The sequence below is a fragment of the Octodon degus genome, unplaced genomic scaffold (genome assembly GCF_000260255.1).
Source record: "Octodon degus isolate 3935 unplaced genomic scaffold, OctDeg1.0 scaffold00006, whole genome shotgun sequence".
Lineage (NCBI taxonomy): Eukaryota > Metazoa > Chordata > Mammalia > Rodentia > Octodontidae > Octodon > Octodon degus.
In genome coordinates, this window is record NW_004524582.1 from 15,104,873 (window position 1) to 15,117,478 (window position 12,606).

Consider the following 12,606-nt stretch of genomic DNA (forward strand, 5'->3'; position numbering starts at 1 on the left):
TATTTATTTATTTATTTTGTGTGTGTGTGTGTGTGTGGCCAGCTCAGCCCACCAGGGGGTACGGCTGGCTGGCATGTGGTGCAGGGGGATTGAACTGCGGTCCTGTGCTTTGCTTAGCTTAGCTTGTTCTAAGTAGGTGCTTTAGACCACTGAGCCATCTCACCAGCCCCATATAGCTTTCTTTTTAAAAAATATTTATTTATTCATTGGGTACGGGGTTCTGCTATGCAGCTTGGACTTGTAGCGATCCTCCTGTCTCTGCCTCCCCAGTGCTGGGATTATAGGTGTGCACCACCACTCCCAGTTTCGGTGACCAGCTTGGTGTGGGGTGTGGGTAGGGGGACATGGCGTGTGGTGCCAGAGATTGAACCCAGGTCTTTGTGCTTTGCCAGGCAGGCACTTAGACTGCTGAGCTACCTCCCCAGCTCCGTATAACTTTCCTTATGCAGAAAATTATATGTATATAAAATGTTCATAAAGAACTCCCTTTGCACAAACATACAATAATATGTGGAAATTAGGCACATTATGAGTAGTAAACCATATAAAAATAGAGATTGGAGATTTACACTTCCTCGCCCATTTTAGACATCCTGCCCTGAGATGGTCCCGGCGGTGGTCTGATACACGCACATCTTCACGCTTTCTTTCCTGCTGCTCTCATGTATGGATAGCCACATGTGTGGGGCGTTTAGAAATGCACTGTACTTACAACCTACTTTAAAAATCTACCAATGAGAGAGTATTTGCTCATTCAGCTCGTGCTTACTCCAGGCTACAGAGTATTTCTCCTCCTTGAACGATGTGCCACGGTGAACACACGTGTGAGGTGTCATACACGTGCAGCCACAAGTATCTGTTTGGCAAGAAGCATGTGAATTTGAAAAACTGAGACGGTAGAAATGATCGCATAAAGCGGAGGAGGAGAGGACAGGTGGATAATTGTCCTGCCACACCAGTCAGGGAGCTTATGTGGCTCTGGAATGGTGGCTTTACTTTACTGTTAGGGGTCTTAATTTTAGTGCCTTCCTGCATCATTTTTCAGCTCCCTTTGGCTGTCTTTCTAAGCATCTTGGTGTTGGAATATGGCTCTAGCTTTGCAAGATGTGTGTAATTTTTGGTGGCCCCCAACCGCAGGCCAACTGCTTTAGTCGGCATGCAGCCACGTAGCAAGTTTTTTCCCTTCAAACACTGAAGGAAAATTAGTTTGTGGTTGGAATCTACTTCTTTGGTGTGGTTCCTTTTCCTTCTTCTGTGATAGGCAAGGGAAAATATCCAGTAAAAACTATATTAAAATCCAGTGTTTTTTTTTTGTGAAATGAAATTCTTGTATTTATGTTTAAGTCCTACTTTTTTGCCTAATGATTTTTTTTTAAATTTTCAACCTACTGTTATGAATTGAGACTATCTAAATAAAGATTAAAAGTAGTTCTAGAAGGAATTAATGTGTGCTCATTGGATAGTTTTAATGCTTTGTAGCTCATAGACCTTCTTGACTTGGTTATACATCCCATTTTTCTGTGTGCTTCATATTGTAAATAATAACAGGGGCTGGGGAGATAGCTTAGGGCACAGTACATGCCTGGCAAGTGCAAGGTCCTGAGTTCAATTCTCAGTACAGCCCCCCAAAATATATATAAACAACAGTATTCATATAATTTCAAGTAGAAGAGCATCATAAAAATACATTTATTCATTTTAGTGGAATAAATATTATTTTCTTAGAATGTTACAGTGATTTACATTCCCGTCAGTCAAGTATCATTTTCAGAATTCACATTTGGTTTCAACTCTTGACAGGCTAGAGAGGAGAAAGGCATTTTTTGTTCTTATAGTTTGCACATGTACATTTTTGCTTGTTCTTTGAAAGTTCTTAGATACTTCTCCCGTGAGAATCAGAAGCATTTCAGGCAGACTTTCTATGCAGACAAAAAAGTCCTTGAACTTTGTATCCATCAATATTTTAGTAGAGAAACAGATATAGCACAAGATATACAAAAGCTCAAGAAATTACAAGGTTACCACAGAGCCGGATGAGGAAGCGGGCAGAGGGCTTCTGCACACTGGAGACTGAAGGATTTGAACCAGGGCCTGGGGCTCATCACAGTGTCTGTGCAAGTCTGCATCAGGAGGCTGATGGGTCTGCGATGGAAGGCTGAGTCTACACCCGCAGGCTGAAGGGTCCAAAACGGATGCCGAAGAGTCTGCGCTGCAAGCCAGAACATGGCGTCCAAGCTGGAGGCCCTCCGGAGAACAGCAGCAGATCCATCTGTCTCGTCTCCCCTTTATAGCATCAGGCTGTGAGCCTCCCTGGGCTGGGTCTTCTGCACCCGAGCGTACAGAATTGAGGAGCCTATTTATTAAGCTCCTCTTAACTAAACTTCTCAGGTTGACACCATCTCCGTTACAAGCATATATAAAACACGTCTGGGCTGTTCTTAGGGAACATAGTTGGGCATTGATCTGTGAAGACTGGTTGGTTGGTTTGGGCCAGGCTTCCACTGCAGGAAGTCCTGGCTGCAGGAGAGGCAGGAGCTTCTCCTCTCCTCCAGATGGGTCTCTCTTGCCACCCTGGGGAGCCCATCTGTAAGAGACTCGCTCTCGCCCCAACGTGAGGAATTCCTCTCAGAGCCAGAGCTCTCCATCCCATTGTACTGTCCGAAGTCCCTCCCAGGTGAGGTGCGTGTCCTTAGCAACCAGCTGCCCTCCCTGCTATCTGCCCCAGCGTGACTCCAGCTGTCCTGGGCACTCTGTCTGCTCCAGCGCCCCCAGACTTAGGGTCAGACGTGGAAGAAGTACTTCTCTCCAGCCATACCGGGGTCGCAGACTGCTCCACTTGCAGCATAGGTGTAGAATATCAAAGTCATCTGATACGAGAGAGCGCCAGAGAGATTGTGTAATTTGCCCAATACCAAGGATGCGTTGTATTCGATTCATTTTCGTCCCTGTACTACTCTCTTCTCAGGTTTTTCACTATTTTTTTTCAATACTCTTGTCAGGTTTTTCACTGGTTTCAGTGCGTTTCTGCTGTTGATCGTGGCGACCAGTCTTTTTTCTTATTTATTTAAGATTTTTATCCTCCAAGACCCCACATTTCAAAGGATGGAGAGTGAATATATGAAAATGTATCTGGGCAAATTCAATAAAGCACTTTTTTAGGGTCACTTGGTATTCCACAGATAAATGCTCATCTAACATTAATACTTTTTAATTTTTAAACAATACAAACTAATGATAGAAAAAAACAGCATTAGAAATGATGTAAGATTTCACTAAACAAAGTGATAGGAATTCAACAATGGTTGCTGCATTACACGATGCTGTCTTCAAATTAGTTGTTCCAATCACCAGATACAAGTGTGAAAGATTCATTTAAAGAAAACAGAATAACAAATTATAAGAAATTCAAAAGAGGAAGAAAAGTACAAAAAAAAGTTAAGCATTAGCTGTTCCTTTCAAAAGACCAGCAGAAATAGACAATTCAGTTATCCTATCTGCATATATACCGAAAAACACTAATATTTAAAGAAAATGTTTAGAACTGCTTTATATAGGGTTAAGATTACCTTTTCTTCCTTAATCTTAGAGAAAATATACTCATTATAATAAGCACTTTGATTCTTTGTAACATTACATAGTGATTGCTGGGCATTTGAAAAAACATGAAAGTTAAAATTTGAACTATTTTTTTTAAATTAATTAATTAATTTATTTATTTTGTGTGTGTGTGGCCAGCTCAGCCCACCAGGGGGCGGGGCTGGCTGGCATGTGGTGCTGGGGGATTGAACCGCAGTCCCTATGCTTTGCTTAGCTTAGCTTGTTCTAAGTAGGTGTTTTAGGCCACTGAGCCATCTCACCAGCCCTGATCTAACTATTTTTTAAAGTAAAATTATTTGCTTTTTTCCAGAAACCTTTCAGGAAATTTGTTTTCTTCGTTGTCTCAAGGAACTTTCATTTATCTTGGCTCCCTGCGGTCTTTGTAAGTAAGAATTTCTTGGGTTACTCGACCTGTGTTTGGCTTTGAACATTTAAAATTCTCCTCATATACTTTAAGCGATTTCATGAAGGATAATCTTGTGATTGTGCAAAAATGACTCTTCCCTGGGAACCTACGTTCATGAACTGAAGAATACGTAGTGAAACTCAGTAGTGCATTTGAGGTGAGGGCGCCATTTTCTTCCCAGAATGCTTTATTACTGTAATCTAGGTTCTGAGTAAATAAATTCAAAGTGTTTCTCTTCAACTGCGTTTTCAAATCAGTAAGTGTTTCTGTTGTTTCACTAATGAAGTCCCTAAAGTGTAAACTATCCTCCTGCTGAAGAATTTGTGGTGAAGAATATTTTACACTTTAAGGATTTAATTTTATCCTGTAATCCCTGCCCGCCCTGAATTTACAACTTACTACTGGTGTTTTGGGGGATGTTTATTGAAAGCTTGCTTTATGAAGTTGGTAGAAGATCTTGTTCACACAGCTCTGTATGACTTTATAAGGACTGCTTAATTGTTGTCCCCAGAAACAGTTTTGTTGTCACTTTTGAAAGTGATTCTATTTCCAGATAAACCTTAATCTATTTCAAATGGCAAGTTTCACTAAGCTTCTGTTGGAATGACAGTTACATTTATTGTTTTCAGTTTTCCTCTGTGTTATGAGGTTGGTAAGATAGTTTTTTTCTGAGGAAAAGTTTCTCCTCTAGCAGATGCCTTTGTTCAGTGCATGTCGCTGTCGTCTTCTCTCCCTCTTGCCCCTTCTGAACGTGTCATGTCTCTGCCCCATTTCTTTGTGGATGTGTCACTCCACTCTCTAGTACTTTTCCTGGCAGGGAGCTTTCTTTCCATATTAGGTATGAAATACCCTTATTTTTGTATTTTTGATCTGCTGAGTCTTCACCCCTTAAAATTTTAAGTATCTGTGGTGTCACCTGGTGCACAGGAAGAAATGTCAGAATTAGTGGCATCCTAGGTGACCCCCTAGTCTTGTCAGATGCCCAGAGCGTGGCCATGCAGAACAGTCCTTGCGCTGCTGTGTTGCTGTGCCGCTGCTGAGAGCACCAGGCAGCATCGTAGGCAGGAGACCAGGCATGTGGCACTGAAAAGCTGGAGAAGGCTTCTTCATGAGTCCAGATTGCCGCTGTGCGCTTTATGATACGTAGATACAGATTTGATGGACAAAAAGAACGGGGATTTGGTATTCCAGAACCTTGGGATTACAATCTTGCTGTGTAGAAGAGGAATAGCTTATGGCTTTTGTCTTTCCATACTGACCTGGGCTAAAGGTGCATCGGTGGGGAGGTGGGCTGGGGCGCAGCACTCCAGTGATGGCTCCTGGATAGAAGGCCGTACAGGGGTGCTGAGTGGCACAGGCATGGGAGCGACGAACCCTGTCACTGCAGCTGCAGGGTGAGCCGCTTAATTTCCTTCATTCTCATCTCTGATGTGTTTGTTACAGGGAATTTCAGACGGAGTATCTCCTGTGTGACTGTAACATACTGTGGATGCACCGCTGGGTGAAGGAGCGGAACATCACTGTGCGGGACACCCGGTGTGTTTACCCCAAGTCGCTGCAGGCTCAGCCGGTCACAGGTGTAAAGCAGGAGCTGCTGACGTGTGGTAAGGGAGAAAGTGGAGCTGGAGAGGGGTTTACCCTTTGTTGACTCCTGGCATTTTTTTTTTTTTTATTGTATTTGCTATAGGGTCTTGCGACAAACCCCAAACTCAGTGATCCTCCTCAGTGAGCCTCCCCAGCACTGGGATTGCAGGTGTGCACCACCATGCCCGGTCTTAGGGTAGTGCTGGCCAGCTTGGTGTGCCCGGGGCGGGGCCAGCACAGCATGTGGTGCCAGGGATTGAACTCGAATCCCTGAGTTCAGCAAAGCAGGCACTTAGTTCTCTAAGCTATTGTACCAACCCTCTTTTCTTTTTTTTTTTTTTAATTAAAGAGAGTATAAAATAGTAAAACAAAACAAAACAAAAATACAAACATGAGAAATGATGCAGAACTTCACCAACCAAATGAATAGGAATTCAACAGTGTATTGCATAATGTTATCTTTAAATTAGTTGTTCAGATTACCAGATGTAAGGATACAAAATAGGAAAAAAAATGTTAAGAAATTTAAAAGGACAAGGAAAAAAAAGGGGCAGGTGGCCCTGATTTTCAGCATTGACTTCTTCCCTCTGTAGACTCACAGAAATCAGCAGTACAAGTATTGAAGCAGTCCTGCATGCATACAAAAATACATCTTTCTCTCCTTTCTCTCCCTTACTGTTCTTTTCTTCATTTTTGGTTTTTAGCGTGTTTTTCTTGACAAACTGTAAGGTTCTTTTGATGGTCCTGAAATACAACTGTTACTCTTAGAGGATTTAATAATATTAAGTTTCTGGTAACGGTTAAGCCAACTGGATTAGAAAGCATTATATTTTCAGTTGTTCTTTAATATAGCTATTCTTAGGTTCTGAATGGCTTTATGAAAATTTATTTCAAAGAACAGCACACATATTAAGATTTTCTATCGCTTGGAAATGGTTCATGTAGTAAAATCTCAAAATACACGCATATTTGTTGATGAAGTGTGAGTTGATGTAATCTGTTTTGTTTTGTTTTGTGGTCCTAGGGATCACACCAAGCACCCCAAAGTGTGTTAGCCAAGCGCTCTACTGCTGACATATCCCTCCAACTTCATGATTCAATTTTTTGGAAGTATAGTTCAGCGTTGTGTGTCAGTGTTGTTAGAAGACTGTTACAGTTAGGTCAGGGTATTGGAATTCTGTCTTTGAAAGTGATCACTTGTGTTTGTAAGTTGTTGAGAACGTATGTATAAGGATATCCTAAGTTCCCAACGTAGAGGGATGTTCTAGTTACTTTCGATACTTCCATTCAGTGAACTAATTGCAGCTCTTAAAAATAATGATTTTGAAGAATATCTGAAGGTGTGAGAAAAATACCATATTTACTGTGTGTCAAGTAAGAAAACAAAACAAAACGCAATCTGTAACTAAATCTGTAAAATGGCAGAGGGGATTTCAGCCTAGTATCTGTGTTTGGAAATAAACAATTATTTTTCCCTCTTTCTCTGTCATCATTACTGTTATTTCACAAGTGAAATGTGTTCATTGAATAAAAATTAAGGTCTATGAAGGGAAATAGAAAGATTGAAAGATGCAAAGAAAGTGGTATGTACGTTCTTATCATTTATAAACAGCTCATGTTGAGACCTTGATGTTATCTTTTGTACCTTTTTCTTAGAGCCTGACAAAAATATCATCCTATTCTATGATATTTTGTAACCTTTTAAAACGGGAAACTATGCCAACTTATTTCCTTATCACAAAGTACATGCATAATGATGCCTTGCATAGGTGTAACCATAATTTAACAAATTATTACTGCATATACAGCTTGTTAATAAATTCTCACTCTGTAAATAATGCATGATTAATTTCTTTATAGTTTTGCATGTTTGCTATTATTCTTTAAGATATACTGCTGTTAAAAATAGAACTTTATATTATACAAATGAACTAAATAATTTAAAGGCTTTTATGAAGGTAGCTGTGCATTTTTGCATATATGTATGCTTAAAATCTTTGCCTCTTGTTTTTCTGACTGGAAGGAAACATGCTGTATTTATAAATCACTAGGTGATGGTAAAAGATGAGATTTTAAAGGTATTTTTGCTTTTCTTAAATGCTTTAAAATTTCTGCAGTAAATATGCACTACCTTTGCATCCAGAAACCAGTGTTTTAATCAGAGGGATGCTAATTTGCTTTTACAATTGTACTTAAAATGGTAAATGTCAGTATTTGTCACTGGTTCCATTTTCTAGATTTAAGTGTTGTTACACAACTTGTTCTTTCGGTTTCCTTCTGTGGTGGTACCATGGCGGTGACAACACCATGGAAAAGGAAGAACCCTAAATGTCAGAACTGAGCATGACATGGTTTCATTGTAATTTTACTTCATGTCGTGTTTATCTGTTGCTGATATATTAGTTTGGTTTTTGGTACTGTAACAGAATACCTGGAGTTGAGTTAATGTATAACAAAAATAGGCACTTTTAACTTAATGGATTTGGAGGCTCAAGCTCAAGATCAAGTGGCTTTGTTGGCTCAGTTTGGGGAGAAAGCCTCACGGCAGTGACTGCATGGCGGGAATGTGGGTGGGGACGACAGTTGAGCAGGACTGGCAGGGAGAGAGCAGTTTGGGGTCAGGCTCAGGTTCATAACGGCTTTTTTTTTTTAATACAGATATAAATTTATTCCGAATATTTTCTACCCATGGTTGATGTAATCTGCAGGAGCAGAACTCAAGGCTGCAATGAGCCAACTAGATACATATTTAACTATCGTTAACACAGTGAAAGAGAGCTAAAGTCCTAGATCCAACATTCTAATTTGAAAGAATAGGTATTCAACAAAATAATTGTATTATTTCATTGAATTTTCATATCAATGTTATTTACCCCTATTTTATAGGTAATTGCTCTGAGACTTAGATTCCTTAAGCCATACATGTGCATAGTAACTTCCCAAATTATGTGACATCGCGCTCTAAGAGAGTGGCACTTCTGAGGGGAGGGCACCACGCAATCCTGGGCCTTTCCACCAGGCCACAGTGCCAACTGGGGCGGGAGCTCCAACCCAAGCCCTCAGGAGTTGGACCCAAAGCATCATCCTCCTGTCTCGAGGAGCTTTGTTGGTGCTGGCGCTAGGATACTGGTTACCCAAGAGCTTCTGCTGTGTTTTATCACTTTACGTAGGACTTGTCTAGTTTTTAAATTACAGCATGTGGAAATGTATCTGCTCTCTGAGTCTTTGCTTTGCTGTCTCCAGATCCCCCCCTCGAGTTGCCATCCTTCTATATGACCCCGTCCCACCGGCAGGTTGTGTTTGAAGGGGACAGCCTTCCCTTCCAGTGCATGGCTTCGTATATTGATCAGGACATGCAGGTGCTGTGGTACCAGGATGGGCGGATAGTGGAAACCGATGAGTCCCAAGGTATCTTTGTGGAAAAGAACATGATTCACAACTGTTCGCTGATTGCAAGGTAAATTTTTTAAATGAAGAATTATCTCTGAATTTTACTTAAACTTCTGGCCTTGTGTTTAGTTGGGATTTAGATTAGTTCTTCTTGTTCTTGCATGTAGAAATGAAGACATCTCACATTTTTCCTTTTTGATTGTTACTCATATTTACGTTCAGAAAGAAATGAATAAAAGAATAAAATAAAAGAAAAAGCTGACTATAAAATGGAAGTATTTAAAAAATTGGAGTGTTTAATGCTTTCAGAAGAAAAATATTAAGTTTTAGTACTGAGCTTAATTTCTGTGTCCCACTGTTATTATTTTTACTCTTAGGAATTAACTGATTTTTGCCATTTAGTTCTGTCATTAACATTATGTTTTAGGAGAAAACAGTGTAATATCTGAATGCTCAATCCTGACTGGTGTGATCACCAAAGTAGTTAATTTGAATGAATTTTATAAACTGTAGAAAGTAGGCTTAAAATATTTACATGATGCTATCATGCGTCACTTTCCTTATTTTAGTAGCTCCTTTACTTAGTCACTGTCTCCTCTCCTTCTCCTCCTCCCTCCCTCCCTCCCTTCTTTCTGACCAACTGATCTACCTACATACCTACCTACCTACCTAGATGCTGGCCTGAATTTCTATTAGGTTAGAGGTGTAGTATGTAAACTGTCAAGACAGAGATGCTGTGAAAAAAAAAATTGCCAAGAAACTAAAGCTTCTGTGAGTTGAGATTCAAATCTAGGTATACTTGGATAGAATTTCTATTTTGTAACTTTTCCTATTGGAAGACTTCCTATTGGAAGTATATTTTTTTATATCTTCTAACATTCATCCATTCATTGTAATAGAATAAATACTTTTAAATCCTTGCCTGATATTTCCAAGCTCTGTGTCTTAGGGTCATTATTACTATTTTTGTTTAGAATATGGTTTGTATTTCTTATTTTTTAAAAAATGTTTGTCTAGTAATAATCTTTGTGTGTAGTACTGTAATATCCTTGATGCTTCTTATTGGCCAGTCAAATCTAAAATCTTAACTTACTACCTTATCTTTAAAGAGAAAGTGTGTAGGCTTTTCGCTTTCGATTCTGTTTCCTTCTCCCAAGAACAGCTGATTTTGTTGGATCAGGCAGTCAGCTGGGCAAAACTTAAACTCCGTTGGTGGTAGCAGGGATCTCAGGGCCTGCCTTACCTGTGCGCAATAACAGAAGTTTGGGTCTCTAGCAAGCTTCCTTCCTACATCTACCCATGGAGTTTTCAGGAGGATTGTGATTTTTCTGTTTGGCAAAAGCGTGGGCAAAAGTCAGTAAAGTCTAGGTACCCCCGAGATTAATCTCTTCTTCCCAGTACGGATTCCTCTATAGTGTCTCTCTGCCTTTGGTCTCTTCTCAGCATTTATAATTGCTAACTGCAGGAAGGATGGAGGAAGGGTAGAGGAAGGAGGTTTTACAGTGAGCCACTCAGCCATTGCCAGGAGCAGAATTCCCTTAGTATGGGATAAGAGTCATGATTAGAGATGCTATATTCATCATTACAGTACTTTTATTGTGCTGATAATTTTATAGGCATGTATATATGTATAGATCTCAACACATTGTACACACACACACACACACACACAATGCAAAATAAATCTTTACAAATAGAATAAGCCATTTTCTAGATGAAAGAGCCCTAGTTATTTTTAAGTGAAAATAAGCTATTAGCTACAAAGTATGCAAATTTACTTTATAAATCTATTTTTGCAGCTCATGCTTAGACTAAATTCTTTGTAGCAGCAGAAAACGATTCTAAGGATCCCACTTTAGATTAACATTTTGTTGGTAGAAACACTTGACAAAGGTAAAAACCTTTCATATGAAGACTGAAATTCTTTAGTCCAGAGTGATACACAAGTTGTAGGAAAAGGACCTGCGTTGTTACTGAATTGGGGAATGTGAGGCGCATACTGATTCCTTATTGGTCTCCTCAGGTCTTCCTTTTCATCGGTAAGCATCAGTGGTGCTAGTTTTCTGGAGCTGCTTCTTTCTCCCCAAATATCTTTAAATCTGCAGATCTGCTGCCCAGGAGATTTCTGGGTATTTATGTCAGTGATTGCTTTTACACATTGAAAGGTTTGCTAAAAGTTATGTACGGAACTTCGCAGAATTTATGAGGGCTTCATTTACCAAGGAGGAAGCTTATATGCTTTGGCACTGCCCACCAAACCCACGCAAGTGCTGTCTAGGGTGTTGATGAGTATTGGAAGAAAGGGGGCAGCCATGACGTTGTTGGCACTGTGCACTTTGTGGTCTGCAGTGTGCAGTGTCTGATAGATCAGGCTGCGCCCCTTTTTACTTCTCCATACTTGGTGATGCAGCCTTTGGGTAGTCACTTTGGCTGAAAGTGTTGTGTGGAAAGCGTTGTGCGAGGAGGGTAGCTGACGCTGTCTGATCTGAACCCCGAGGTCTGATGTTTTCTGGAGTTCCAGACAGATGCCACCCATTGAGAAGCCATGGTTGTATACCAATAAAATTTTATTATTTTAAAACAAAATTTAAGGGCTGGCCAGATAGCTCAGCGGACTAAAGTACCTGCTTAGGCAGACACAGGGACCTGGGTTCGATCCACTGCATGCTGGGGCCAGGCCTGCCCCTGGGTATGCTGAGAGGGTGGTAGAGACTAGGCGTGGTGGCTCCAGCCTGTGATCCTAGCACTTGGCAGGCTGAAAACAGGAGAATCACTACGAGTCCAATCTAAGTAGTGACACCCTGAAGACCTGTACTAAATACAAAAATAAATAGATAAATAAATTTAATTTCAAATAAATGTTATTTTTTCAAATAATTGCTAAGATAGTGAGATAGAAATACACAATTTTGAGGTTTAATTTAGTCACTGAAAACACAGTGGGAATGCTTACCTATTCAGTGCAGACCCTTGGGAACCTGTAGGTTAATCTATTATTTTTATTGACAGATTTTCTATACATTTGTTTCTAATTCATTGCAACCAAGTCATTTTCCTTCCTCTTTCATTCTAAAGCTGCAATAGAATGTTTGTAAATTTTTGAGTCTTTTTTTTTTTTTTTTAGTGAAACTGGGGATTGACCTCAGGCCTTTGCGCTTGCCAGGCAAGTACTTATTCTACTGAGCCATCTCCCCGGCCCCTATTGAGTCATTTAAATTTGTATCAAATTTTTTTTGTCTCTTGATCTTGAAAGTATGTATTAGAGTTGACTAACTTTAACATAATAAAGATAATAAACTTTTTTTTAGTGATTCAGAGTATAAGGGAGCCTCAGAGTTTATTAGGGCGTTTTGTGCAGTCATCAATGATTTAGGTGACCTAACATATATTAACTTCAACACATTATTTTACAAGTTAATTAAAATGATACGTGCATGATTTCTAATTATTTCTTATCATTTGTGTCTGTGTAACCGGCCAAGCTTAGTGGACCCAATGGGGGAATAAAGTTTAATTGCAGGTTTGAACACTTGCTCTTTACCTAGTAGATTTTATATTAGACAATTATGACTTCATCTCAAAAGCATGGGATTTACTGGAAGCTATTTAGAAATACAGCTGTTTTATAA

At 39.8% G+C, this 12,606-nt stretch overlaps 1 protein-coding gene across 2 annotated transcripts in view; it reads left to right on the forward strand.

Annotated features, from left to right (window-relative positions):
- Adgra3 (adhesion G protein-coupled receptor A3) overlaps positions 1 to 12,606 on the forward strand; it is an 84,394-nt gene that overhangs the window by 19,228 nt on the left and 52,560 nt on the right. The window contains exons 4-6 of one of the 2 annotated variants that reach the window (XM_023699349.1): positions 3,908 to 3,979; positions 5,447 to 5,607; positions 8,831 to 9,044. In XM_023699349.1, the coding sequence (XP_023555117.1) occupies positions 5,493 to 5,607; positions 8,831 to 9,044 (329 nt within the window). In that variant the 5' untranslated portion in view covers positions 3,908 to 3,979; positions 5,447 to 5,492. Of the gene's footprint in view, positions 1 to 3,907; positions 3,980 to 5,446; positions 5,608 to 8,830; positions 9,045 to 12,606 lie in introns of those variants that run through there. The other variant, XM_023699348.1, reaches the window with a different exon arrangement.